Source organism: Colius striatus, chromosome 15 (assembly GCF_028858725.1).
Source record: "Colius striatus isolate bColStr4 chromosome 15, bColStr4.1.hap1, whole genome shotgun sequence".
NCBI classification, from domain to species: domain Eukaryota; kingdom Metazoa; phylum Chordata; class Aves; order Coliiformes; family Coliidae; genus Colius; species Colius striatus.
In genome coordinates, this window is record NC_084773.1 from 7,485,727 (window position 1) to 7,513,440 (window position 27,714).

Here is a 27,714-nt window from a genome sequence, read left to right on the forward strand (position 1 = left end):
TGGGCTCTGTAATATCAGGGAAACAGGTGTCCAGCTCTGGATCAGAGCACTGGAAGGGCTGAGCTGGGGTCTCACAGGTCCCATCTCCACCAGAGATGTTGGAGTTGGGCTGAGCAACAATGCTGATGGCACCACAGGGACAGGCAGCCGCGGATGACAGAGATGCCCAGCCAGGCATCACCATGACTGGACTTTTCCCTCCTGTCTACTCAGCACAATGCTCCACAAAGCTAACCCCAGCCTCGACAGCCCCACGAGGGTCCCCAGGTGGAATCATCCCCTCGCTCACCCTGTGGGATCACTCAGCTCCCTGCCTGCAGCGTGATACCAGTGCAGCCCCAGCTCCTCCAGCTGTAATGCCTGCTCACCTCCACTGCCCTGCCCGCAGCAATCAGATCCCTGCCTCAGTTTCCCCTCCCAGCGGTGGGCACGTTTAGGAGGGCAGCTGGGGACAAGCTGAGGAGCCCAGGGACCCCTCAGCCACCACTGTTATGTAAAGTTTGTGGCGAAGCCCATCGCAAAGGACTCACCCGTGTCCTGCCACCCGGGGCCGGTGCTGCCAGGGTGCCAAGGCAGGGGCTCAGGGGCACGTCAGGGCTGGACAAATGGAGCAGGAAAGAGCACGGGGCCGGGAGACAGCTCCTTGGCAGGGGAAGGCGGCCGGGCTGCCGAGCGCAGGACGCCTTGGCACACCGCACAAAGCTGCCTCTGTGTGAGCCCCGGCCCTCCCCGCCCCGCTGGGAAACGGCACAGGGTGGCTTTCTGGGGCAGGCTGGCAGCCGGGGCAGGGTCCCCCGCCACCCCCCACTGCCCTGGGGGTCTGCAGTTCTGTCCAGCCTGTCGGGGGGTCTCTATGTTGGGGTTTCGTCCAGCCAAGGGACGATACCTCTACCCCAAGGTGAGGGCTGGGCAGGATGCAGCACGGTCGCAAACCCCGGGGGCATGCTGCTGCCCTGTCACCCCAATGCACGGCGAGCAAGGAACGTGCCCGTCTGTGCTCTCAAGAGATCAGTGGGTCTGGGGACCAAGTGAGTCTTCCCACGGCACTGCGAGTTCAGGGAGGTGCCGGGAACAGCAGCTCCGTGTCATGCAGGGGAAGGATGCCACAGTGGGCTCTGAGCATCAACTCATTCGGGCTCCTGAGGCGCTGCCCGGCCGGTCCCGCCCATCCACCGAGGAGACCTGGCAGGGTCATCCCGGGCCAGGCGCCGGCTGCTGGCAGTGCCGGGGGTCCCAGCTCCAAAGGCTGGCCCAGGGCTGGCAGCACACGGCATGGTGACCCTGCCTGCAGCACCCAGTCCGGTGGGGAAACTGAGGCAGGGCAGGGCGCAGGCCAGTGGGGACCAGTGCAGGGAGGCTCAGCCATGAGGGGGATGAGAGGGAAGCGCAGGGCGGGCGCTGGGCAATGATTTATCCCCTCTGCGAGGCCTCCGCTTGGGCCGGCTCCAGGCACGAACAAGGCTGCCAGCACGTCCAAACGCCGCCGTTAACTCTGCGCCTTCCCACTGCTGCGGGCGGGCATCGCCGAACCCACCGCTCCTGGTGCCGGGCTCGAGAAGGGTTGCCAGAGCCCCGGTGCCCCATCACCCGCTCCGACCTCCCTCAGCGCCAACCGCGCTGCCCACAGGCAGGGCTCGGCTGCATCGCATCGGCGGGAGCTGCCCGTACCCCTGCCCACTCCCCCGCGGGCGCCGGCCCGGCTGGGCGCTCTCCTCTGCAGCCCCTTTCTTCTCACAGGTTATAATTACACCTCACTGGGCGGCTCAGGAAATACCAGCTTCTTCCCCCGAGCGCCTCTCGGAATAGCAAGCGGCACGGCCGGGCTCATTTCGCATGCACCGGGCTTCGCACCGCAACCCAGACGCTTCCTCCCGACGGGCAGCACTGGCACAGCCCTGGCACAGTCCCGGCACAGCCCCAGCACCGCTCACCACCACCGCTCCAGCCAGCCCCGGCCTTTGCCCCTCGGCCAGGGTCTCCCGGTGCGGGAGCAGCCGGGGAAAGGGGGGAGAACGAGAGACGCTTCGATCGGGCAGAGCGTGCCCTGCCTGCCGCTGTTTGCCTTCCGATAAGGCTGGGTAGAACAACAAATACACGGAGCTTTGGATGGCCCCGGGGGGCAGCAGGTTCACCCCTGTCCCCGTGGGAACCCTCCGCCCTCTGCAAAGAGCATCTCCCCGGCCATCTCTTCCCGCGGGGTGCTGGCCCCGACAGCCCCGGCCCACGGCGGAGTGGGATGCTGTCTTGCTCTCAGCTGCGAGGGCAGCCCCCGAGCCGGTCGGCATCGCCCCCCGCCTGACCACCAGCGCCCGTCCGTGGGCACAGCGGCCCCGCGCCGGGTCAGGCAGGGCCCGGGCCCGGGGGTGTGATCCAGCTGCGCTGCACTCCCGCCACGCGCTGCAGGGGACTAGGACGGCGACAGCCCCGCCGCACCGAGGCCTCCCGCATCTCCCTGCCAGCCCCACTGCTCGCTGACACCCGGGATATAGCCCACCGCAACGACCCTCCCTCACAGCCCGGCGCTGTCCCGCAGCCCCCCCGCGGGGAACGCCGAGCCGTATGCGTGGGGCGGCACGTACCCTCCCCGCCGGCCACGTCTGCGCACCGGGGCCGGCTACGTTTGGTCTCGCACGCCGCGTTCCAGCCAGCACAGAGGCCTGGCCGCCCCTCGCCGGGATGGGGACACGTGTGTGAGGCGGCGGGGCTTCCAAATCCCTGCCCTAGCAAGCGGGCGACTCTAGCTCACCCCGATACTGCACCACCCTTCCTCAGAGGCCAGGGCACCACAGTGGGGACTTTAGTCCTGGAAGGAGCTGCACTCCTCTGCCTGACATCTCACTTCCACGCAGACTTCATTTAAAAGGTGTAAAATACCAGCTGGGAGCAAGGCAGATCCAGGAGTTTGGGGGCTGGAACAGGGGAGCTCTGCAGTGATGCCAGCGGAATGTGTCAGCTGGGGGAGGGGGTCCACAGCACCAGCAGCATGGCGAGGAGGACACATATCACCTTGGGAAAGCCTAGCCCTTGTGCTACACCAACTGTCCTGGTCAAGCCTAGGCATGGCCCAGTCCTGGCCAGAGCATGTGGTGCTGGTGGGACTGGCGCATGCTTGGAGGCAGCAGGCTCTGCCTGCCAGCACCACGTGGCACCAGCCTTGGCTCTGCTGACCTGCAGTGTCCTCAAGGCCATGACACCCCTCCATGGGCAACCACTGCTCTCAAAGGTGCCAGATCTCCCTAGCAGTGGTGAGTGCTCCCCTGGGCCAGAGACCCCATGTCCTCTCCCTCTGCGGATGAATCCTGGCTAATCCGCCCCAGCTGGGGCCGTGGGACTATTCCGGGTGCTAATCCGGCTTTAGTGCCGAGCCTGCCGCAGCTGCCAGCCTGCGTGCGCACAGCCAGGTACCCGCTGCTGCCCATGTGTGCCCGGCAGCAAGGCCCCCCTGGCCCATGCCCGCCTGCCCAGGTGGCTGCTGTTCGGGTTTCAGCAGAGCCAGGCACACAGGTCTCATGTTCCCTGGGGCTGTCCTGGTGACAGAGAGGCGGGCAGCGTGGGCATGTGGGCAGGGTTGCCAACTGTGTCCTCTTCAGTGCCATCATCCCCTCGCCTGGGGTTCTTGGGCAGACCCCTAGACCACTGCAGGACACAGAGTGACTCTCAGCCTGGGGTCCCTGGGAAGCCCCTGGCACTGCCATGGACAGTGGTAGAGCTAGGGCAACAGCCCAAATCTTAGGGGTCTCTGGGCACCAGGTCCCCGGGAGTCTGGCCCCAGCAGAGCAGGCACAGGCAGGGGGGGACCCCTCCACACCTCCCCTTGCCCCTCTACAGAAATTCCTCACCCCAAGATTGCCCTGGGACACCAGGCACTAGGAGCAGAGTCACCCCAACCCCGTGCGAGCAGGGCCCGCCTGTCCTTTCCCCTGAACACACATAGATGTGGTTTTCCCCCTGCCCTGCCTTCCTAAAATTAGCATCCCAAACCTGTTTTTAAACCTATGGCATTTCTCTCACACAAACACATCTCCCAGCCAAGCGAAGGTAGTGCCATCATCCCACCTCCTCTGGGGGTGATGGGCACCCAGAAAGGCAAATCTGGTTGCCCAGGGGCACAGCTGGTCACCTCACCTTTGTTGTGAGGGCTCTGGGGTGCCCAGGGACATCAGCAGCTGTGTAAGAGACAACCTATGCAGTGCACTACTGGAGGTCCCCTCTGGGCAGCCCCACAGTAGAACCTCCTCAAATAGACTTGATGGAGATGCTCTTGAGATGGCCCCAGCAGAGAGCCATGCCAGCCAGTCCCACTGATGTTTCCAACATGGGCTGGGAAGCATGGCCACCGCTCTTGGGCTCACCAAGCTCCAAGGCAGCCTGAGGTTTCAGCCCCAAATGCCACACCATGGCTCAGCCTCTGGCCAGGGCAGAGTTGGCAGCAGCAAGAAACAGCAAGTGGCTCTCAAAGCCACTGTCCTGGCTAGCAGGGCTCCGGAAGCACTGCCACCTGCCCCAGCAGCTCCATGCCCACTCTGCCATGCCATGCACTGAGCAGTGTCCACACAGCACCGTCCCTTGAAGAGCACAAGCAGCACCCACATCCTCGGGGAAGACTCTGCCCAAGGCAAGACCAAGGTGTCTGGGACACACCAGGGAGGGCAAAGGCACCACGGGGAAGGGGGTGGTAAAGCCACCCATCACAGGGCCCATGGGGAGGGTTTTTCAGTGCCAGAGCCATGGTGTGGCTCAGCCCCGGCAATACCCTGCCAGCTGCACACCCCAGGATGAGGCCATAGGGCAGCAAGGGGCTGGTACCAGCCACCACCAGGTCTCCTCACATCCCAAGAGCAATGGGGAAACTGAGGCCAGGCAAGGGGAGTCATGCCCAGCATCAGGACAGCCCAGGCTGCCACAGTCACAGCCCAAGCAGCATGGAAGGAATGGCTTGAGCCCCTGCAGGACAAGGTCAGGCAGCAGAGGGAAAGGAGTCAAGGTGGTGCAAAGCTGGTGGGGCCTAGTGTGGCTCTAGGGCAGCCCAGGTGATGGAGGTTTGAGCCCAAAGCACCTCAGCCAGTTCTAGGCCAGATGGTGGGGGTGGCTTTAAATTGAAAGCCAACATGCTGCCCATCAGGAGCTCAGGGCCAGCTGGGGAGGACAGTGGCATAGATGGTGGCACTGCAGGGTGGTTAATGCTTAAACAACCCCCACATGTTAGGTTTGCTCTGAAGACACATTTCGCCTTGGAAGCGAGATGCTTTCCCAGAGTTCCCACTCCCTAAAACACACCCAGCTTTGGTGGGGTGACACCAAGGAGTCAATGGCAAAAAATCCAAGCTGCTGGAGACAGCGGGTGGGACCACCCTCAGCTGCAGCCTCCTGTGCCCTCATGCACCCCACCACCCCATCCCAACTGGGGACCACGACTTGCCCAAGCCCTGTGGCACCATCACCCCCAACCATTCCATGCTTGCCATCAGGCCACCCTGCCAGCCTGGCATCTGCTCCCTGGTCCAGGGAGCACAGGAGTACGCTGGCTGTCCCCCCAGACCTGCGTCAGCATTCGGGGAAGCACACAGTGTCCGAGACCCACGCAGCGAGGAGGGCTGGGGGCACAGAGAGCCCGTCCCGTCCTCGACCCACCTCTGTTTTCTCAAGGCCTGCATTTCCAAAGGAGCCCGTGGGATCCCACTCCTTCCCCCCGGCCCCGCGCGCCAAGGAAAATAGGCTCTGCCGGTGCCTGTTTGTTTGCCGAGGCTGCGGCCCCGGTGTGTGATTACAGCTGCAGCACGGCCGGGCGCTGCGGGGCCCTTTGCGCCTCGGCCAGGCTCCCCTGCGGCGCCGGCACCCCTCGGGCCACCCCCGGGCCGCCACCGCTGCCCCTCGGCATGCCCGGCCGCCGGAGCCGGGGCACGCTGGCGCTCGGTCCTCGGGGGACAGCCCAGCGTCACAGAGCGTACAGGGCTTCCTCCGGGGTGCCCCCACGAAGCGGGGGGTGAACGCGCGCCGGTGGCTGGCAGCAGGGCTCGGGCAGGTCTAACGGCTCAGCTTGGGCCTGATCCAAACACCAGTGGAAAATTCCCCGTCTCCTCCGCGGCAGCTCGGCACAGCCGTGCCCTCCGCAGCCAGCCGGGCTCAGCTCCACGCCGGGGCTCTGCCCCCCTTCTACATCCCACCTGCCGCGGATCCCTTGGCTCGCCCGTGCCGCCGCTGAGCCAGCCCCTGCGAGCCAAAGTTCCACGGCATGCCTCATTTCCCACTCGGGGAAGGTTTCTCTCTGGCAGGAGGTTTGCAAGCCGCCCCGGGCAGAGGGGGAGCATCGTGCTGGCTGGCACGGGGCAAGCATGGCCGGCGGGAACGCAATGTGCCACGCTGCCATCCCGGCTCTATAAACACCCGGGCGCGGGGAAGCGCCGAACGCACGGCCCGGCCGAGCCCCGGCAGCACCCGTGGCAGCGGCTCCCGGCCGTGCCCCCCGCCGCGCACCGCCCCGAGCCCCACACAGCACCCTGACACCCGATCCTGCCCGCCGCCGCCTCCAGCCTTAAGAAACATATGTCGTTCCCGAGGGCGATTAAAAATTAAAGTGGAAAAAAAAAAGGGAAAGAAAAGAGGTTTGGTGGGATTATTATGAATTATTATTATTAGCAAAGCGGGTGGCAATGCTGAACCAACCGCCCCCCGGCACCGTGCCGCGGGCAGCAGCTTTGCCTCGCCGTTAGGGTGTAAAGGCGGCAAGGCAAGGCTCTGCCTTCCCCCTGCCCTCGCAGGATTTGTTACCCACCCGTGGCAGCTGGAGACGGAAGTCGTAGGCAAAGAGCAAAGCAAACAGCCCCGGGCTCTGCCACCTGCCAGGGCTGACGGAGCCCCGGAGCCTTCTCCGGTGCTGCCAGAGGCAGCGGGGGGACTTGTCCGGCAACAGGAGGAGAAAGGCAGCTGGGGATTGCGGGGAGCGCCGAGTTGCGGGAGGAAAGTGGGGACGGGCGAGTGGGCGAAGGGAGATGGGCGGGGGACCGGGTTAGGAGGGGGCACAGGAGGAGGGGGACACGACTAAGAGAAAGAGAGGGGTCCAAGACCCCGGCAGTGTTCGTCCATGGAGTTTCCCGAAGAGGGAGGCAAAAAGCACTGGGAGGCGTAGAACCAGGGAGACTAGGAGGGAGGGGAGGGGGCGGCGGCGGCGGACCCACGTACGCGCTTACCTGCCCTTCTCTCCGGCGCTACTTCTGCTGCGGGCTTGGGCGAGCAAGCCCCCGGTAGCCAGCACAGCGATGCCGCGGCTTAGATACTATTCCGCGACCGTAATCCCGGCGGAGCCGAAGATTAAACCAGAGGCGGTCCCGCCCCCAGCGCAACGGCTCCCAATCTGCGCGCCGCCGGGGCAGCGTCAGGGGCAGCGCAGTGGAGGGACCGGGCAGGGGGAGAGCGCAGCCGACCCCAGCCTACTCCCCGCCCCGCCCACCGCCCCATCCGCTATCGCCGCCCACCGGGTATTGATGCCTCACCGGGCATGGCCATCCCATGGGCATCGCCCACTCCCCGGCCATCATCCAGGCCCTGGGCATCAGTGTCCCCCCGGGCATCATCACCCCACTGAGCATCGGTACCTAACCAAGCATCTCAACCTCACTGCACAGGGCCATCTCACAAGGCATCACCCACCCACCGGGGACCAACACCCCACTGGGGATCAACACCCCACAGGCACTGCTACCCGGGGTGCCCGGGGGCTACACCCAGCACTCACAGCAGCAGGGCTGTCACACTCACTTGAATCTAACCCAAAGGGCTAAATCCAGCACATCACATGCAGGTGCTGGGTTTTTCCCCCTGTTAGCGAGGGGCAGAGTCACCCACCAGTCGGGGAAGGCCCTCCCCAACCACCACCACACTCAGCTTTTCTTCTCAGCCTGGGAAATTCAAGCAGCCCACACGTTAAACCAGCCCAGCTGGCTGCCTTGCTTAGGGTGCTCACTGGGCCCACAGTGACTGCCTTGGTACCACCCAGTGCTGGGAACAAATGACCAAATTGAGACCATCCAAATGTGACCCAGAGCTGGGGGGACAGTCTGGTCCCCCCCTCAAGCCTCCATCAAACTTCCCCATTTGAGTTAAAACATCTCTTTTTTTACATGGAGACACAATTATGGGGTCTGTGCTCACAAAAGTGACCCAAAGAGGAAATTTCCTCTCCCAATAACATCCCACATGCCACTATGAGAGTTGATTGCTTCTGGCCAGCTATCAGCTCGGGTCCCCATGAGTTTCCTTCCCCTTCCCAAGGGCTGTCACCCCTCCTCTGCCCTCTGCCCCACCTGGCTTTTCCTTTGGGGTCCAGGCTGGAGAGAGGCCAGGGCTCGACGTCTCCCCCTCCCCGTGCAGAACAGCAAGCTCTGCAGAGCCGCCGCGCGTTGCCGGGAGCCTTTATTTGTGTTAACGCATATCTTTCATAAATCCTCGTGAAGCCTCGGGATGGAAACGACTCCGTCTGCAGACAGCGAGTGTCGCCATCGGGCTGGGAGGAGGAAACCCTCCCCCGGCCCCACCGGCAGCAGCAGCAGCACCCTCTCACCCGCCGCCGTCGTGGGACATTTAATATTCAGCGGCAGCTCTGCCGTCACGCTCCCGGCGATCCCGCAGCTCCTGTTACCGCCGCTCTCCCGGGACTGGAGACATCCATTAACTAATTTCTAATAACAGCAGCATGCGTAAGTGCTGAACCAGCGCCGGCTGGCACGCCGAGGGGACCGGAGGCAGCCAGGTTTGGCGGCATGGAGGGGAAGGGGGGGGTCAGAGGCACCCAGAGCCATGGGCATGGCTGAGATCAGGCCATCTGCTTAACCCTTCCCCTGCCTCGGCAACGGCGGGTATCGGCCACGTGGCACCCGCGCAGAGACTTCCCAGGAAAAGGCGGCAACGTGACTCTCTGGGGATTGTAAAAGGATGCCGAGAGCTGCCACCCCGTAAGCAAACACGGTGTGGGTGGGTGGGGACGGGCAGAGCAGTCCCACAGCATGGGGTGCAGTGCCCAACGGTGGGGTGGGCACACACTGCAGAGCTGAGGTGCGGGCAGCAACTCAGAGCCTGCCTGTTCCTTCCCAGCCGCCAAACGTCCTGCTCCCCCTCCTGTTGGCATAAATGTAACCATGCCCCCTTTCTATCATGCCCCCTTTTTACCGTGCCCTCTCTTGTGCAGAATGTGACATCTCTCTCCATCACTTCCCCACTTTCATCTGGGCAGAGAAGATGCCCATGCTGTCCCCAGCTGAGGCTTTGCAGAAAATCAGAGCAGTGTGAAGAAGAGGAGGAAAAGAGAGCAAAAACATCCACAAATCTCACAGAGCCAGCCCCAGAAGATCCCCACAGCCCCACATGGCAGCTGCATCCCGATGCAGTTGAGCTGGCCGCGAAGTGGTGAGCTGGCACAGGGACCAGTCCCTTCACTATAGTCAGGGACAGCCTGGAAGAGGGATGGGCTGCAACCCTCCTCTGAGCCCCCTGAGTCCCACAGCAAGCCAGGGGTGACATCCTTGCTGGCTCCAGCCGTGTCAGACGTGAGCCCAGGCTCCAGTCAGTTGCAAAACTGCAGCCGTGTGGGTTTTCTCTGGCCAGCTGGAAAGTTTGACTGCCGATTCCCGGATGTGAGGAGCCTTCAGGGGAGCACAGCACCGCATGGAATGGCACGGTGTCCCTCCAGCTGAGAGCATCGTGCCTCACTGGTGGCAGGGGCTGAGCACCATGCAAGCTGTGCCATGCCACATCCTCACCCACAGTCCACTGCTATGCACTTTGCCTTCTCACCAAGCCCCTCAACCAGAAGCTGCCTTATCTTTTATCCTTCAGCCACACTCAGAGGTTAATTAGATTAATCCAAGCACATAAAACTCCTCGACCTCAGAAGTGTCCCAGTGTGGACAAGGCCAAGCAGGACCCAGCCACAACAAGCGGGTGCTGTGTGTGGCCGGGACATGTTCCACTTGCCTTGCTTGGTTTCTTTACCCAGCCTCTGTGCCCGCTGCTGCCTGCCTGCCTGCCATTCCTGGGGCCAAGATGTGAGATGGCAGGAAGATGCAGTGGAGATAACAGATCTGCAGCCCACGCAGTGCTCCCTCTCTGCCACTGCTGTGCCTTCTTGAGCGAGAAGTCTCCTGGCATTTGTCCTTGCTGGGAACATGCTGGTCCCCAGCACTGGCCATCCTGCAGGCACAGCCCCAGCATCACCCCCCAGCAGCCCTGAGACCCTTGCTGTTCCCACAAAGCCATTGCCAGCACTGTGTGGGGTACAGTGGGGAGCAAGCGAAAGGGACTGGGAAAGCCAGTGGCATCAGAGGGATGTCCGTGGCCAATGCAGCAGGCTGGGAGGACGCTGGGGTGACACTTACCCCAGGCCATGCCCAGAGCAGAACATTTCCTCCCTCACGCCCCCACCTATCCCCCAGAGAAGCCCCCCCCCCCCGATGCCGGCAGTGTGGCACCTTGGCCCTGAGCCATGGGCAGTGAGGGGCAGCTCCTGGCCCCCTCCCTCGCCCTTGACCGCCACCTGCCTTGCGGCACACGCTGTCATGCAGCAGGGCACAACAACAACAAGGACTAATTGGTTAATGTGATTTCAAAACATGATTTGCAATTATAACTCACCAGAGAGCGTTCAATGATCCCGCACGTCGGGAGAGTGGGTTTTTCTCCTTCGTTTGTTCCTGGAACCTCGAAACCAATTAACTTTACAGAAGCCAGAAGCAAAGCACTGCTCAGCAGACCTGAAGGGTGGGTTATCTCTGTGCTCAATCACTTCCCTGCCAAGTGTTGCGCTGGGAACCAAGGACCCGAGGATGAGCCCTGGGGTAACCTTGCTGCTTCTCCTCACGGCACCATGGGGCGTGGAGGGGGTTCCGGGACCCTCAAACCCCGCAGCTCCCACCGGGATGCCGCTCCCACACAGAGCCAGCTTCATGGTTGAGCAGCTTCCAGCCATCAAGCACCATAGCTGCTTGGAAGTGCTTGAAGGCAACAGGATGCCTTGAGCCCTGGGAGATGGAGACAAACTGTTCCTCTTGGCACTGGGGGACTGTGCCCTGTCACCTCTGGAGGTGCCAGCATCATCCTGTTTATCTCTGTCACCCAGACAGGGCAGTCGTATCACTGCTGTCCCCACCGGCAGCAGCCACAGCTCCACCTGGGCCAGGGGCTTTGTTCCCATGGGCTTTGTCCTGTAGCAAGGGCTTAATGCCCTTAAGGCAATTAAGCAAGGCCTTCAATGACTTTAAATGCAACTTAAATGTCTCTAAAGCTACACAATTCCCAAAACATTCAAATAATGGTCCAAAAACATCCAGCATCCAGTGCCCACCTCTGGTTCAGCTCCACTAAGTCTTGGTCCATTTCTCCCGTGTCCCCAGTTACTGGGCTCCATTGCTCCCCACATCCCACTAGAAAGCTGGGCATGGGGTCCGCAGCATTTTCCCTTGGGCAGGTGAAAGGGGGCTGGGTACCACCTGATGGAGGGATGCTCTGGCAGATGCCCCACGGGACAGTGCTGGGACTTTGCACTGCTGGGGGATCCCTGCTTACAGAGGGACCCAGGGGACATGGCAGCAAACAGTGGATACTCCCATCTGCATGGGACCTGAAGGGTCTTTGGGCTCCCTGAGCCCTGGGGTTCTGTATCCCATGGGAAGCTCAGCATCCCACACTGCAGCCTCCCAGGATCTTCAGTGGAGCACAGAGGAGGCATGAGGCAATGTCAGCTGCACAGGACAGCAGGGCTGGGCTGCCCTAACACCCCAAAATCTGCCTGGGTCAGGGGTGGGGACAGACCTCTCAGCCAAACCCCCTGGGATGCCACATCCAGGGCCAAATCACAACTGGGGTGAGCAGTTAATGTTTAGCAGAGCAGGAGTAGGGCTCTGGTGTGGGGCAGAAGAAGGAAATATGGGGCAGTGTTGGGGGATCAGCAATAACCAGTGAGTTCTCCCCTTTAAACCTGAGCTCACCAGAGAGCTGTCAGGAGCAGGAGCTGTCAGGGAGCCCCAGGGGTGGGCAGTCACACTGCTTGAGGCCTTGGAGGTGTGGTGGCAGATGGCTGGGGAGCAGGGGAGCACTGGGGATGCCTTTTGGCTCACACCACTGTAACATCCTTGTTTCAAGATATAAATAACTGGGCCAAAAACAGACATGGCCACAGCCATGTCCCTCCTCTCCCCCAAGAGCAGCGGTCGGTCGGGAACAGACGAAGGAGCAGACATGGCTCATGCAGCCCCACTGAAGCCATGGTCTGCTCTGGCTCCCCACTGGAGGCACTGGCAGGGCCGGGGTGACTGCCAGTCCTGGGGCCAGTTGGTGCCACAGGGTCCTGCTGGGTGTGATCCGGCCACGAGGAGGAGAGGGGATAAAGGCCCTTTCATGGCTCGCCAGGGGAAAGGATTCAGTAAGTGAAACACAAAAGGAAGTGCCGGTGCTCAGAAGTGAGGCTGCCATGTCCCCCTGCACCGCCGTCCCTCAGCACCCGCAGCAGTGGGTCACAGGGGGTGGCCGTCCTAACCAGGGGGCAGATGGAGAATGCTGGGTGCTGGGGTCCCAGCAGGCATCTCAGGGTCCCCATCAGCATCTACCAGCCTTGTGCTTGGGTGGGCTGAGCCTGGCACCCTTTCAGGCTGGGCACCGCTGGCATGGTGGCCTTCTCCATGGTTGGGAAAGCCTCAGGGCAGCTGCCCCTCTCCCTCCCCTCGGAGCTGGCCAACAATTGGCTGCCTGGGGGACGTCGGCCTTGATCTGCATCACTGGCCGTCCCCACGGCCGAGCAAACAGAGAGGAAAACAGCCCCATCCGGCCCCCTCCAGCACTGTCACATGGCCCAGCACTTGGCACCACCAGCTCTCCGAGCACCAGGACCCCCACCGCTGGGCACGGCTGACAGCGCTGCCCCGCTCAGTGCTGCCAGAGTGGGTGGCAGTACAGACTCACCAGCCCCACAGCCAGGAAGGAGACCAGGGACTGCAGGGGCTGAGCCAGGGGCAGGGAGAACAGGAGCAGCATCAGTACACACCCAGCTGGTGGAGGGGCTGTGCTGAAGCAGCCAGTGTGCTGGGGTAGCCCGGGAACCACTGGCCCTGGGTGCGTGGCAGACCCTCCTTGCCCAATCCAGGGGTCAGCTTGCCCAGTGCAGCGCTGTTTGCGTGGGGCTGGGCCAGCTGGGGCCAGCTGGTCGGCAGCAGGTAGCCAACATGCGACAGGGGCACGTGCCACGGCCCTGCCCAGCCGCCCCACACGCTCCTCCCAAGCCCGATTGCCTGAAATCCTGTCAATAGAGACAGCACTTCATGGAAATCCCGCCCCCCTTCCCCCCAGGCCCTTCCCGGAGCTCCCTTGTCAGAGTGATATCCCACTCCGGCCGGAGGCCACCCAAACGCCCCCTCGCACGTGCTCTGCAGCACTTCGGGACCCTTTTCCCTGGCTGCGGGCAGCGGGTCCCAGCCGTCACTAACACCAGGCTCGGCTAGCTAAGGGAAGCGGTCGGCCGGGATGGGCATGGGGGATGCCACGACCAGCAGCGATGCTCACGGTGGCAGCACGGCCAGGGTGGGGACAGGGGACACGAGCTTCCAGCTGCCCTCCCGCCGCTGCAGCTCCAGCTTGTCCTCGGGGAGGACAGGGCACGGATGCCAAGCCACGGGCGGCTGCTCCAGCTCTGCCGACGGCGCTCCCCGCCCCCCGTCCCGCCTGCAGCAAGGTGAGCGCAGTGCCGAGGCCGGCCGGCCGCTCCCGGTCCCCGCCGGGCCAAGGGCCGGGCACGGCGCCGGTGACGCGGCCACCCCGTGACGGCGTGGGCAGAGGGAGCGTGGCCAGGCCACCTCTGCCACGGCTGGCGATGGCCCAGCCCCACCACGCCGGTCACGGTCGGGAGAGGGGCGGGAGACCGAGGACCAGGGGCCGTTCCGCAGCCCCACAGTCGCGTCGGGCAGCCCCACGCCGGGCCCGGCCCGCCCCAGCCCGCCCCAGCCCGTGATCCTCCCCGCCCCAGCCCGCCCCAGCCCGTGATCCTCCCCGCCCCGCCGCTGGGACTCGCCCCGGCCCGGCCCCGCGGGCCACCACCGCCCTCTGATGGCAACCGGCGGCACGGCCGGGGCTCAGCCTGCCTGCACCCACCCTGCGCTCATCCCCAACCCCATGTCTCGGGGGTGGCAGCGGAGAGGATGCTCCAGCACCCTGGCAATCTACCCACCCTGCAGCCCCGGCTCTCTCCCGCAGGAACGGGGTGGCCTCCGCACGTCGTGGCCCCCGGCCACCCAAAGTCACCCATGGAGCTCAGCATCGCGCGGTGCCCCGCGGGTTCACGCAGCACGGCGCGGCACCCCGGCTCCCCCATCCCTCCCCGCGGCAGGAGCCGGCGTGAGCTGCCCGCGCCCGGCGGCTTTGCCTGTCTCCAGAGCCGCTAGGGCAGCCGTGCCAGTGCCGGGACGCCGTGCCAGTTCCTGGACACCGTTCCAACATTTTCTTGCCTTCAGATGAAACTTTCTGCTTGTTTGGGGTTATTTTTTATTAAATTGGTGCTGGTTGCCTTCCGTGCCCGGCTGCCTCGCCCTGACGCCCTGCCAGCAGGCAGCTGCGCTGAGCCCGAACCTTTCGGAGGCTGGCGCAGGCGTGGGCTGGGAGATCAGCCTCCGCTCCGGAGATGGGCTCCTTCCCGTCGCGACCCGGAGCGCTGTCCCCTCTGCTCCTTCCAGTAAGCGCTGAGGTCACCCCAGGGTGCCCGGCCACTAGAAAGACCTCTCTTTCCCGTCCTGCACGGCTCCTGCCGGGACAGAGCCGCCACATCCCCGGCTCCCTCCATGCCGGGTGGGCAACGGGGACTATGCGGCTCGAACCGGCCCGGCCCGGCCGAGGGCTCGTTACACATTTACCCGACGTTAATGAGGCGGCACAAGGTGTTCCCGGCCTTCGGACCACGGGGATGCTTCGCAGGCAGCCATGCAGCCCCTCGGCCCCGGCGGGGCAGGGCTCTGGGGGTCCCGTGGGGTGAGTCCCCCAAGGAACGGGCACGGCGGCGGCAGCCACGTCCCCTTTCTCTTCCTCCAGCCCCGCTGGGCCGGGCTTTGCACGAGCAGATGAGGCGGAAGGGGAAGGCAACGAGGGCCTTTTCCCTAGTACCCCTCCAAGGATCAGGTGGACAGGGACGGGTCCTTGGGGACGTCGGCTCCATGGCTGCGATCAGAGGAAGCCGGGGCTCGCTTGTGCCTCTCCTGCCTTTCTCAGCACAGGGAGAGGCGATGGCAGCACCCCGGGGAGCCCGGGGGTCCCAAGGGGCTGTCCCTGAGCGACTGGCCGGGTCGCTGGGTGCACGGGGAGGACACGGGACACAGTTGCCTTTTGTTGGTGCCGGCCCCGGGAGCAGGGACCGGGGCTTTGCGTCCCCTCCCTCCGCCCCCGCCGCCGGCGGGACTGACGCCCGGCACCGGGGATTTGGGGTTTAAAGAGCAGGCGGCAGCCGCAGCCCCGGCTTACCCGAGGGGCGAGGAGGCCGGCGAGCTCCAGCAGAGCCCATGCACTGCAGCAGGTGAGATGGCGGCCGCGGGGCACCACGTTGCCCCACCGAGGGGGGACACGGGGACTTGGGAGGTGGGATCCCACCCAGGGGGGCTGCCAGGTCCCCATCTCCCCTCGGTGGGTGCCGAGTGCTGGTGGGCTTAGACACAATCTCGAATGGGAAGAGGAATTGTCAGGCATGCGCCGTCTCCTTGTCCCCATCACCCCACGGCTGAGTAGGGACTCTCAAGCTGTGACCCAACTGGGGTGGCCAGGGTGAGCACTGCCATGCTGGGGGGTTTTCTCAAGTGATGCCTGTTCCCTGAGCTCTGGTTTATAGGAAAGGGAGGTTCATTTGGTGCCCTCCCACCTGTGGCTCCTGCATCGTGCTCACCAGCCGGGCCCTGGGCAGGGATTGCACTGGCTGGCACCTGGGTGAGCTCTGAGCAATTTGGGGAAAAGGGGAGACCGATTGTAGCCACGGGGCTGGGCAGGAGCAGGAGCTGGGCCAGCAGACAAGGCCCTATTGTGCTGTGCTGGGGCCGCCGGCTCGGCCGTCAATAGCCGCATTATGCTCCGTGGCGGCCCCCCCGGCCTTCCCAGCCGCCGAGGCTCTGCGGGAGCTCCGTGGGAGGCAATCTGAAGTGGCTGTTGTGTTGGGGTCCAGGGTGAGACAAGGAGGAGGGTAGACCAGGACCCCTCTGCCACCTCCTGGCTGGGTGCCGATGAGTGCTGTGGCAGTGGGATGCTGCGCTCCCTGATGCCATGAGCTTTGGGAACAAGATGCCCTAGATGGGGAACGGGTAGTCTCAGGGGGCACCTGGGCATCCCTGTCCCCACTCCCCTGCCCTCACCATCCTGCCAGGCATCATCCGTGCCCAGGGTGGCTGTGGCTGGGCCACACTGCTGAGTAGTGCCCTAGGGCAGCGGTGAGTGAGCAGCAAGGGGCTGACATCAGTCCCGGCGAGGATGCAGAGGGCCCAGCGGGAGCAGATGAACAGTCCCACATGCTTCCTGGTGAGACACACCCTGGCTAAAATTACCAACCCATTGGCAGGGCTACCAGCCTGTTTTTAAAGCCCTGGATGGGCTGGATGCTGCTGGTTGGTGTAGTACAGGGCAGGGCCAGAGGGTCTGGGGCAAGGCAGCATCTCCCCTGCCCTCCCATGGAACGAGTAGAGGGCTGGGCCAGTGGCAGAGAGCCTGCGTGCTACGTCCCACACACTGTGGCTCTGCCAAAGCTCCTGCACCACTGGGATGGTTTTGAGAAGCTTCAAGCTCAAACAACTTTCAGTGCATGGGATCCAACCCCTCTCCTTGCCCCAGAGTCAGGCTGACAGTGGCCATGAAGCCAAGGGCAGAGAGTCACTCCAGGGCAGCAGGTTGAGAAGTCAAGGATCCTTCTCTTTCTCTAAAAGCCATTTTGCTGCCCAAGAGAGGTGGAATGTCTCCTCCTTCATCACCACCCCAAGGGTTCACCACGCACCTTGTGGCTTGTACCAAAAGCAAAAAATGCAATCTTCTTCTTCCCAACTCTTGGTACAGATATGCTCAGGCACCAGAGTGCACCCAGCACCCCAGAGCTCTTGGGCAGCCGCAGTCAGCCTGGTGCAGGATGGGGACTGTTAATAGGGGATTAGCTGGGCTACAGCAGCATGGCACAGCCAGGAGCCAGATACTTAATCCCGGCAAGAATGCGCCGGGGCCACGCAGGTTCCTGCTGTGGGGGTCTTCAACCAGTGTGCTATGATGGGGGCTGTTAAAACAGGAAAGATAGATAGCTCCTTTCTGAAGTAAAATAGGCTATAGAAAAGCACTAGATTCTTAGCCACCACACTACAAGGATGTAATGGCTCAGGTACATTTGCTTGGCACACTTGGGACTCCATGGGCTCCATCCTTTCACCGAGTATGTGGCAGCTCAGGCCATGTGTGTAGGCTGGGGTGAGGATACCTCTTCTCCCTCTGCTTCCCTCTCTTCCCCCAGCAAACCAGCGGCATCATCAGGAGTGCTGGCAAAGGCCACCCTGCTGCACAAGCACATCTCTTGATAGGAGCAGGGTCATACCAAGCCCAGATAGCACAGGGTTAGCATGATGCATCTCACCTTGTCCTCCTGGGTTTTGGCCAGTGCCAGCCACAATGGCTCCATTGGGGCAGAGGGATGCTCCCCAGGCCTCAGGGAGATGGGAGGCCACCCTGCAGCGCCCTCACACCGGGTCACCCCACAGGCCCCTGAAACATTGCCAGGGATTTCCCAGCAAATTGTCCTCATCCCCGGGGCTAGTGGATGCGCATCCCAACCCTTCTCTCTCCATGCGAGCTGTCCATCAGCCGCTGGCCCTGGTCACCCGTCCGATGGCAGGGACACATTCCCCGCCGTGCGGGCTCACCCGCCGGTACGGGAGGTGTGGGAGCCGTTGGCCGCTGCCGCGCCGCCCCCGGGAGCCCCGCGGAGGTGGAGCGGAGCCGTTTCCTGCTGCAAACACCGCTGGGGGCTCGGGCGGTGCTGGCACAGCTGCCGCCGCTCGGCGGAGCCGGAATCGCCAGGAGAGATTTGGCCGAGGCAGCGATCCCCGGGCGCGGATCCGCCGGCAGCAGGGAAGGGATCAAAGAGCGGAGGCGCCGGCACCTGCTGACGCTGCCGGCGGTGACACCCCCGGGCTGGCGGGGAGCCAGGCCGCTGGCACCCGGCCGTGCCACCTTCCGCGGGGATGGCAGCGAGCACGGGCACGAGGGCGGGGTGCTGCTGGTCACGCCTGTTCCAGCTGGGGACCCTGCCCGTGCCCGTGCCCTGCGGCTGCGGCGCTTTGCCAGCAAAGCGGGAAGGGGGTGGCCGGCGGGCGACGTGGCGCATCCCTCCCGCGCCGTCTTTTTCCGGGATGGAAGCCCGGCCCTTCTGACGCCTGATGGTTTCTCCAGGCGGAGCCGCCGGCGGCGAGGTCCTCGCAGGGCTCCGGGGCTGAGGTGACAGTGACGCCACCGAGCCACCTCACCACGAGTGCTGGGAGCGGCGCCGGGTGGAAAGGTCCCGGCTGGGTGGAGGGAAACTGAGGCACGGTGCTGGCACGGCACAGGAAGGTACCCACTGTGCAGGGCAGGGCACGGCATCCGTGTCCTCATTATCCCAGACAGTCAGGCTCCAGCATGGCAGGCCGGGACGGTGGAGACAGGGACACCATGCCCAACCCTGTGGGGGCCACCCAGCCTAAAGTCCTGCTGTAGTGCATGGCCAGAGTTTTACGGCGGAGTAACCCCTGCTTCCCTACCACCCGCCTCCATCCCCTCGCTGTCCCCGGCCCCCTTGCCGCCCGTGACGCTTGGCTGGCGCTTGTCAGCGTAGCATAACCAGAAGGGGAACAAGCGGCAGTGGTGCCCGTCAGCACGCTGATACTCCCGGGCCGGCAGAAGGAGGGTTACCAGCAGTGAGACGGAAGGGCAGTGCACGGACACCCAGTCTGGCACGGCTCCTCCTGCATGCTGCTGCCCTACCTGTGCCTGCCTGCACGGCTCCCGCTGCCTGCCGAACCCATGCCAGCTCCCTGCCTGCACCTGCACCTGACCTGCCTGTACCCACTGCCGGCTTGCCGGCACCTGCTACCAGCCTGCACACATTGCTGGCCACCTGCAGTCGTTGCTGGCCACCCGCACTCGCTGCCGGCCACCTGCACTCGCTGCCCCCACCCCGCACCCTGCACCTGCCTGTTCCCGCTGCCTGCCCGCCCCCCGCCTCCCCACTCATGCTGGACCTGCCTGCCCGGACTCCTGCACCCACAGGTAGAGACAGCCAGGGGCGCGGCGGAGGGGGCGGAGGACAAGGCAGGGGGTGGCCCCCAAGGCAGCCCGCGTCCCCCGGCGCCCCGAGCCCTGCCGGCCGAGGCACGCGTGGCTCCGCTGCCGGCACCGCTCGGCACTTGCTATTCTTGGCAGCGGCGGCTGGAAAATGGGAGGCAGCGGAGGAATTTTGTTTGCTCTGGGCTGGGCCCGGGCCAGACATCTGGGCTGCAGCTGAGCGGGGCGCGGGACCGGCCCCCCGCCGCCCCTGGCACGGCCTCCGGTGCCCCCCAGTACGGCCCCAGCACACCCTGGCACAGCCCCCGGCACCGTGGGGACGAGGTTGCCCGGTCGCCCGTGCGCTGAGCCATGCGTGCGCCGACCCACGCGTGCTCAGCTCCGCGCCGCGGGCCGCGAGGTCAGGCCGGGTGTCAGCGCGGGCCGCTCGCGGCTGTGCCCGTGGGTGAGCGTGCGAGCGCGCACGCGTGATTTTGTGGTGGCGTGTGAGTGAGAGAGCGCGTGTTCGCACGCGCGCGTGTGCTTGCGTGTTTTACGCGTGCGTGGGTTTGAGCGATCCGTTCGCGCGTGTGCGCGTCCGTGAGCGTGCGGTCGCGCGCGAGTGTCCGGTCGCCCCTTCGCGTGTGCGCATTCGCCCACGCGCGCTCCTGCCCACGCGTGCCCGCACGTGCGTTAGCGGGGGCGCGTGCCCCCGGGCTGTGCCCCGCCCCGGCCCGCACCGCACCGCCCCGCCCCGCCGGGGCCGCCCCACTCCCTCCCGGCGGACGCGGCGGGCGGGGCTGCGCCGCGCTGGGACCAGCGGAGCCGAGCCGGGACCCAGGTTGGGGCCGGGGACCGGGCAGGGTGCGGGGGCTCGCGGCGCTGGGCGCGGGTAGGCTCCTGGGGCTGCACCCGGGTGTCCCGGACCGAGGGCTCTGCGCTGCTGTCGGGGCAATGCCCAGGCTGACCCCCGGGGGAGGGCGGTTAGCGGCGCGGTCCGTGTCCCGACTGGCACCGGAGGGAGAGGGTTTGGGGGCTGGGTCTGCCCGGGTTGGAACTGAGGGGCTTGGGAGGCTGACTTCGTACTGGGGCTGGCAGCGGGGGGCTCGGGGCCTGGATCTACCAGTCTTGGCACCGGGGGCTCTCTGGTGCTGCCGCTGCTGCACACGCACTGCCCTACTCCAACCTGTCCCCTGGGCGAGCATGGAGGGGATCCGTGCCCAGGGGTCTACGCTGCCCCAGTGGGCACTGGCAGGTGCTGGGCAGGTGGGAAGACCCTCGGTGCCCCCGTCACAGCCCTTGCTGGCCAGCAGCTGAAGGGCCTGGCAGAACCTGACGTGTCCCCTTGCCTCGCCCCGATGCCTCTGGAAATGCCATTAGCTCCCGCCGCCCTCAGGCCAGGCTGCCGGGCAGCCCGGCCCTGTGGCACTGCGCCCGCCTGGGCCCCTGCCTGCTGCCCACCGCCTGCCCAGCCTCGCTCCCCACCCTGCCAGCCTGGGATGGGGCAGTAGGAGCACAGGAGCCCAGGGCAAGTCCTGGCCAGCCAGTTGGGCAGTAGGCAGACGTGCTCAGATTTGTTCTGGGCAGTGCCACGCATGTGTGCCCATCTGGCCTGGCATCCTCTGTGGCCCAGCTCACACTATGCCTGAGCAGGGTATCAGAACGTGGCGTGGTCGCACCAAGTTCTGGTGCAATGGTGGAGCTTCGGTCATCATTAGTGTCTGGGCAAGGCCCCAGTGGCTGTGGCACAGGTGATGCCATGAGCTGCACCTGGGGCTGCTGCCCGGCGTGGCCAGGCTTGTGCTTCGCACGTGGAGGTGCTGGCTGGCAGGCCCTGGCTGCCTGCAGCTGCCCGGGGCTGCTCCGGTGGGCAGGGCAGGGAGCTGCATGTTGGCTCATGATAACCATCACCTCCTGCCCCAGGGGGAGAGTGTGCTGGAGCTGGAGGGGTTCCTCCCTACCCTGTGGTGGGCACCCATGAGAATGATGGGCTCGTTGGCATTGACCTCCTCTAGGGGCTGTGGGCACCTGCTCAGCCAGAGGTCCCCCTAAACCCAGCTCCTGTTTGCAGGGTGGCATCAGGAGGACCAGGGGCCAAATGGCAGGGGCTGTAACAGTGGGAGAAACTGAGGCACGGGCCCCCGTGACTCCCATGACTGCCATCATGCCTAGTACTCAGGAACTCACTGCCTGCTCAGGGTGCCCTGTCTGACTGCAGCACCCCGATGCTGCCCTGTCCTTGTCCCTGTCCCCACAGGACAGCTCTGTGCAGGGTTGGGGCAGATGTGGGGAGGACTGGGTGCTGCTCAGTTGGGCTGCCTCAGTTTCCCCGTGGGCAGGAGCAGGAGGGCTGCTCCCAGAGCCCTTTACATTTGTCACTGGATCAATGGGGGCTTAAAACACAGGGAAAAATGCAGGCGGCCAGTGTCCCCCCCCACAATCCCTGGGTCAAGCCCCACGGGGCAGTTCCCTCGTGCCGTGCAAGGTTGCTGTATGCTGATGCTTGAGGCTCTCCTGATCCCATCATCAGGGATGGGGAGGGATCATTGTGGTTTGGGGTCTACGGGGAGGGGGCTGTAACCCGAGCTGAGGTCTCGCTTCTCTGCCCCAGCCGCGAGGCCAGCAGCCTGGCTCTGGCCATGAGCCGCACACTGCTCCTGCTCCTGCTCCTGCTGCGTGGCCCCACTGCTACCACCGGCCGCCCCCCACCTGCTGCCACCCCCCGCCTCAAGCTGCCTTTCCCCGGTGAGTGCGGGACACGGGTGGAGGGGGATGGGAGGTCAGGCATGGGTGACCAGTTCCGTCTCAGCACCCGGTATCATCCTGGGGGCAGGGGCCAGCATGGCGGGAGGAGTGCGAAACCCCGGCTCTGCCTCCTCAGTGGCAGCAGTGCCACCCTCCCCACGGGCTGCTGGGCATTGGCACTGACTGCCAGGTTTCTTGCCTGAATCTTAGCCTGCTCAGGGCCACCTGCCCGCCCTTGGGGCCATGGCCCTGCTCTTGTGCCTTCAACTCCTCAGGCTCCCGTTCCCACTGTGGTGCACAGTGGCAGCATTCCTTAGCCATAGCTGTGCCGTGCCTGGCGGGGACACCATGCCAGGCTGGGAGCCGGTGCTGTATCCTGGCTGGCCACCCCTGTGGGCTCCGGCACGGCGCGGGGGGCTTTGTCCCCAGCGGCGGGTCCCGGCAAGCATTCTCCTCGCAGCCTGACAAAGGGCTGCTTGTTCCCGCCGCGGTGGGATTAGCTCTGCAGGGCAGGGAACGGCCCCTCATCCCCCGCTGCCTGCTACTGCCCTGAGCAGTCCAGGGATGGGTGCTGGGCTGATTCAGGATTGGGTGCTGAGTGGTGTAGGGATGGATGCTGGGCTGGCACAGGGTCAGTGAACCCGGTCAAGCCAGTGGGACAGGTTTGGGGGAGGGGCTCACATGGTGAGGGGCCCATGGCCAGACCCAGATTCCCTCGGAGCGTGTGGCCGGGGCAGGGGAGCGTGCCGGGCAGCGGCGGATGCCGCGGCGGGGCCGTGCTGAGCAGCGGCCGTGGGTCCCGGCAGAGCTGCGGGCTCGGTACGGACTGCGCCTCTTCGCGCTGGAGCGCTCCTGCTGCTACGAGGCCCTGCTGCTGGACGAGGAGCGCGGCCGTCTCTTCGCTGGTGCCCAGAACCACCTCCTCTCCCTGGCGTTGGATGACATCAGCCAGCGGGACAGGAAGGTAACAGGGGTGAGGGGGAAGACTTGCCGGTGAGGTGGCCCCAGGCACACTCCAGGGCTGTGACCATCCCCTTCTCCTCTTGCAGATCTATTGGCCGGCGCCAGTGGAGTGGAGGGAGGAGTGCAACTGGGCTGGCAAGGACATCACCGTAAGTGCCAGGGGATGCTGGGGGGGGGTGCCAGGAGATGCCGGGGGGCCACCCCAGCACCACCTCCCCGTGCCCTCCATCTCCAGGCCGAGTGCATGAACTTCGTGAAGATCCTGCACCCCTACAACCGGACCCACCTGTACACCTGTGGCACGGGCGCCTTCCACCCCGTCTGTGCCTTCGTGGAGGCTGGACAGCACCCAGAGGTGAGCCCCTCCTCACCCGCTGAGGCTTTCCCCTGCCACTGCCCACCTGCCTCCCCTCCTTACCGCCCTCCAGGAGCCCATCTTCAAGCTGAACCCCCGGCACACTGAGGATGGCAAAGGGAAGAGCCCATATGACCCACGGCACGCTGCCGCCTCCGTCCTCGTGGGTAAGGGAGAGCTGAGGCCAGTGCTGGGGGCAGCGCAGCAGGGGCTGCCGGGGGGTCCCCTGTAACGCTTCCCTCGGTGCCTGCCAGGTGAGGAGCTCTACTCCGGGGTGGCCACCGATCTGATGGGCCGTGACTTTACCATCTTCCGCAGCCTGGGCCGGCGTCCCTCCATCCGCACCGAGCAGCATGACTCCCGCTGGCTCAACGGTCAGTGCTGGGGAGCAGGAGGGTGGTGGGGCTGATGGCACCCCAGCGTGGCATTGCTGCTCCCCGGAGGCAGCGGGGCAACGAGCCCTCCAGGCTCAGCTGCACCCCATCCTCCACTGCCTGTGGAGGGTGATTTGGGGGGTCTCTGCATCTCCCGCAGAACCCCAGTGCCTGGTGGGATCCCACCCTCACTCTGCCTCTGCCTTGCAGCTGGGCAGGGAGGTGTCTGCGCCCTGCTGGGCCCCGTGTGGGTGCCTCAGGGTTCCCAGGGAGCAGAGCTAGCAGTGGCACTGGAGGTGGCATCCCTCTATCCCCAGAGCCCAAGTTCGTGGCTGTTTTTTGGGTGCCAGAGAGCGAGGACCCCGATGATGACAAGATCTACTTCTTCTTCCGTGAGACGGCGGTGGAGCGGCAGCAGGGGCTGGGCAAGGCCAGCTTCGCCCGCATCGGCCAGATCTGCCGGGTGAGAGCACCCACGAGCTGGGAGCCAAGACTGCCCCTGCATGCCCCCCACCACTGCTGATGCCGGTGCCCTCCTCCTCCCCCTCCTCCTGTCAGAACGACGTGGGTGGGCAGCGTAGCCTGGTGAACAAGTGGACGACTTTCCTGAAGGCTCGACTCGTCTGTGCCGTGCCAGGACCCGACGGGGCAGACACCCACTTTGATGAGCTCCGTGAGTAGGGAGGCAGTGGGGGGGGCCACCTCAGGGTGCCCACAGGCAGCCCTGGCACATCAAGGCAGAGCTGACACCCTCCCTGCTTGCAGGAGATGTTTTCTTGCTGCAGACAAGGGACAAGCGCAACCCGCTGATCTACGCCATCTTTTCCACCTCCAGGTTGAGCCCCCTCCCCAGCACGCCCCCCATACCCAGCAATGCCCCCTCTTGCCCCTCACCTGTGCTCTGCTCTGTCCCGCCAGCTCTGTTTTCCAGGGCTCTGCTGTCTGCGTTTACACCATGGCTGACATCCGCCGGGCGTTCCTGGGCCCCTTTGCACACAAGGAGGGTCCCAACTACCAGTGGGTGTCGTACCAGGGCCGCATGCCATACCCCCGCCCGGGCATGGTATGTGGCACATGGCATCCCGGCTGGTGCCGCCGGTGGGATGCTGCTGCCCAAGACTGAGGGGGGAGTGAGACCCCGCTCAGCCAGCGCCACCTCCCTGCAGTGCCCCAGCAAAACCTTCGGCACCTTCAGCTCCACCAAGGACTTTCCAGACGAGGTGATCCAGTTTGCCCGGCATCACCCACTGATGTACAACCCGGTGCTACCCCACGGCCAGCGCCCTCTCTTCCTGCAAGCCTCTGTGCCCTACACCTTCACCCGCATCGCTGTGGACCGTGTCACTGCTGCTGATGGTCACTACGACGTCCTCTTCATCGGCACAGGCACGTGGTGACCCTGGGGCTGGGACAGGGAGGAGACCTGGGGCATGCCAGCCTGGAACACCCAGCCTCACCCTTCCTTGCCCACAGACGTGGGCACGGTGCTGAAGGTGGTCTCAGTGCCCAAGGAGAGCTGGCACCGCATGGAGCCGTTGCTGCTGGAAGAGCTGCAGGTCTTCGAGGTGAGGGAGGAGCTCCACACCCCTCACTTGGACTTCCCCTAAATCCACATGTGCTGCCCACAGTCCGGGCCATACCAGGGCACTGAGTTGCCAGCAGCACAGATGGCTGCTTTCCCCACACTAATGCCTGCCCTCTGCCCACAGGACGCCTCCCCCATCACCAGCCTGCAGCTGTCCTCCAAGCGGGTAAGGCTCCATGGATGGGTTCCCATATCCCACCGTGGCCCCGTGTGCCCTGTGCTGTGGCACCACGGTGCTCAGCTCCACTTTGTGCCCCCGCTTCCCCCAGCAACAGCTCTACGCCGGCTCAGCCACAGCTCTGGCCCAGCTGCCCCTGCACCGCTGCAGCGCCTATGGCAAAGCGTGCGCCGAGTGCTGCCTGGCCCGGGACCCGTACTGTGCCTGGGATGGCACCTCCTGCACCCGTTACGTGCCCAACACCAAGAGGTAGGTGCCGTGCCTGTCCCAAGGCTGCAGTGCAGGGTGCGGGTTCTGCTGCCACAGCCCCTGCTCCTCCACCACCTTCCCACAGGCGTTTCCGCCGGCAAGATGTCCGCAACGGCGACCCCAACGTGCTTTGCTCCGAAGGTGAGCCGGGACCTGGCTGGGGTTTGGGGGTCAGCCCTGACGGGATGAGGGGCTGACAGCCAGGCTGTGTGTCCCCCAGACCCCCGGCAGGGCAGCATGCCCCAGAAGCAGCTCTACGGGGTGGAGGGCAGCACCGTCTTCCTAGAGTGCATCCCCAAATCCCTGCAAGCCCGTGTCCTCTGGACGTACCAGCGCACCCTGGATGAACCCCAGCGAGAGGTAGGCTCTCCCCGGCCCGGCGCCGCCGGCGGGGCCGTGCAGTGCTACCGCCGTGCCGTGCCGTGCCGAGCTGCCCCCCTGTCCCCGTGGGTGCCGCAGGTGCAGCTGGACGCGCGGGTGGTGCGGACGGAGCGGGGCATCCTGCTGCGCAGCGTGCAGCGCGCCGACGCCGGCCTCTACCTCTGCCACGCCAGCGAGCACGGCTTCACCCAGCCCCTGCTGCGGCTCTCCCTGGAGGTGATCGGCGCCCGACAAGCGGCGGGCACGGCACCCGCCGGAGACCGCCAGCTCGCCGCCGGGCCCCCCGGCCACAAGGTCTGGTACCGGGACTTCCTGCAGCTGGTGGAGCGGCCGCCGCTCGGGGCTGCGGACCGGGCGTGCCAGCGGCTCTGGAGCCGCGGAAGGGCGCTGCCGCCTCCCCGCACCCACAGCGGGCGCCCCGGCCCCGGCCGCGGGCAGGGCGAGCAGCCGCGCGGGGCCCGGCGCCGCCGCACGCACGAGGGGCCGCGGGCCGAGCGCGGGCCCCGCAGCGCGGCCGCCTGGTGACCCCGCCGCCGGCCCCGGGCACCGGGCTCTGCCCTGCAGCGGGGCCGCGGGCGGGGGCGACGGCCCCGCCGGCCTCGGCCGCCCCGCCGGCAGCACCGGAGCCGGGCGCGGGCGGCGGGGGGGAGGGCTGCGGCTCCGGGGCCAGGAGGGCAGCCGGGCTGACACCCTCCGAGAGAGAGGCTGCCGACCACCCTTGCCGCTGGCTCCAGCGCTGCCGGGGACACCCAGCCGGCTGCCAGCCGCGGAGACACCGAAATATTTATTAACGAGTTTCGGATGAATGTACACCTACCCCGGTGGGGGGGCGGCAGCGCCGGGCTGTGCCCACCCCTCCCGCGGCGTGGAGTTGCGGGGCGACGGGGCAGCAGGGACCCTCTCGGGTCCCAGAGACACCCTCAGGTCCCAGGGGGCTGGGGCCAGGAGCGGGACCCCGACGGGGCGGGACAGGCGCTGGCGGGATGGGGGGAGCCTAGCAGGACGAGGTGTGCCCGGGGGGAGATGTAGGAGGCACAAGAGACAGTGCCCAGTGCCCCGAGTGCAGAGCAGCAGCACAGGGAGGCTTGTACTAATTGAGCACAATAAAGCAGAGGATTCAGCCCAGGGTCCTGTGTCAGTCCCAAAAGCCCAAAGAGCACCTGGGGACAGGGAGAGCAGAGGGAAGGCATGCCGTTACCCTACAGCAGCAACCTATGCTGGCACCCTGAGGCAAGAGGGTTGAGATGCTTGGCAGCACTCGGGGGGGCTGGGAGGGGCCAAGTCCAATGGGGATGTCTCTTTGGTCGATGGAGTTCCCCCAGGTTTCTGGCATCCAATGCTTTCATTTCTGGAAGATGAAAACTGAAACTCCCCAGTGCCAGCAGCTCAATGCTTAAAGCAGTGATGAGCCTCAGGGTCAGCTGCCTGCAGTGACACCAGGGCCCCCGTGGTGCTGGCATTGCCCAGGGTGCCTGGGCTGGCTCTCCCCCTGCCCGGACACTTGAGCTGGGCACAGGACACTGTCCCCCTGCCCAGACACTGTGTGGGCACAGGCAGAGCTTTGGCACAGGGGATGGTGGAACTCTGCCTCTGGCCAGTTGGACACCCT

The 27,714-nt window shown here is 65.2% G+C and overlaps 1 protein-coding gene across 1 annotated transcript; it reads left to right on the forward strand.

Annotated features, from left to right (window-relative positions):
• Positions 1-15,477: 15,477 nt before the first annotated feature.
• On the forward strand, positions 15,478-26,630 carry SEMA3B (semaphorin 3B). The gene is made up of 18 exons (XM_062007933.1): positions 15,478-15,535; positions 21,887-22,020; positions 22,827-22,984; positions 23,070-23,132; positions 23,219-23,338; positions 23,412-23,505; positions 23,593-23,712; positions 24,030-24,175; positions 24,271-24,385; positions 24,478-24,547; positions 24,631-24,775; positions 24,879-25,098; positions 25,186-25,277; positions 25,422-25,463; positions 25,567-25,724; positions 25,810-25,865; positions 25,945-26,084; positions 26,184-26,630. Exons 1-18 carry the CDS (start codon positions 15,522-15,524, stop codon positions 26,628-26,630), a joined length of 2,334 nt encoding a protein of 777 aa, XP_061863917.1. The 5' UTR covers positions 15,478-15,521.
• Positions 26,631-27,714: the final 1,084 nt, after the last annotated feature.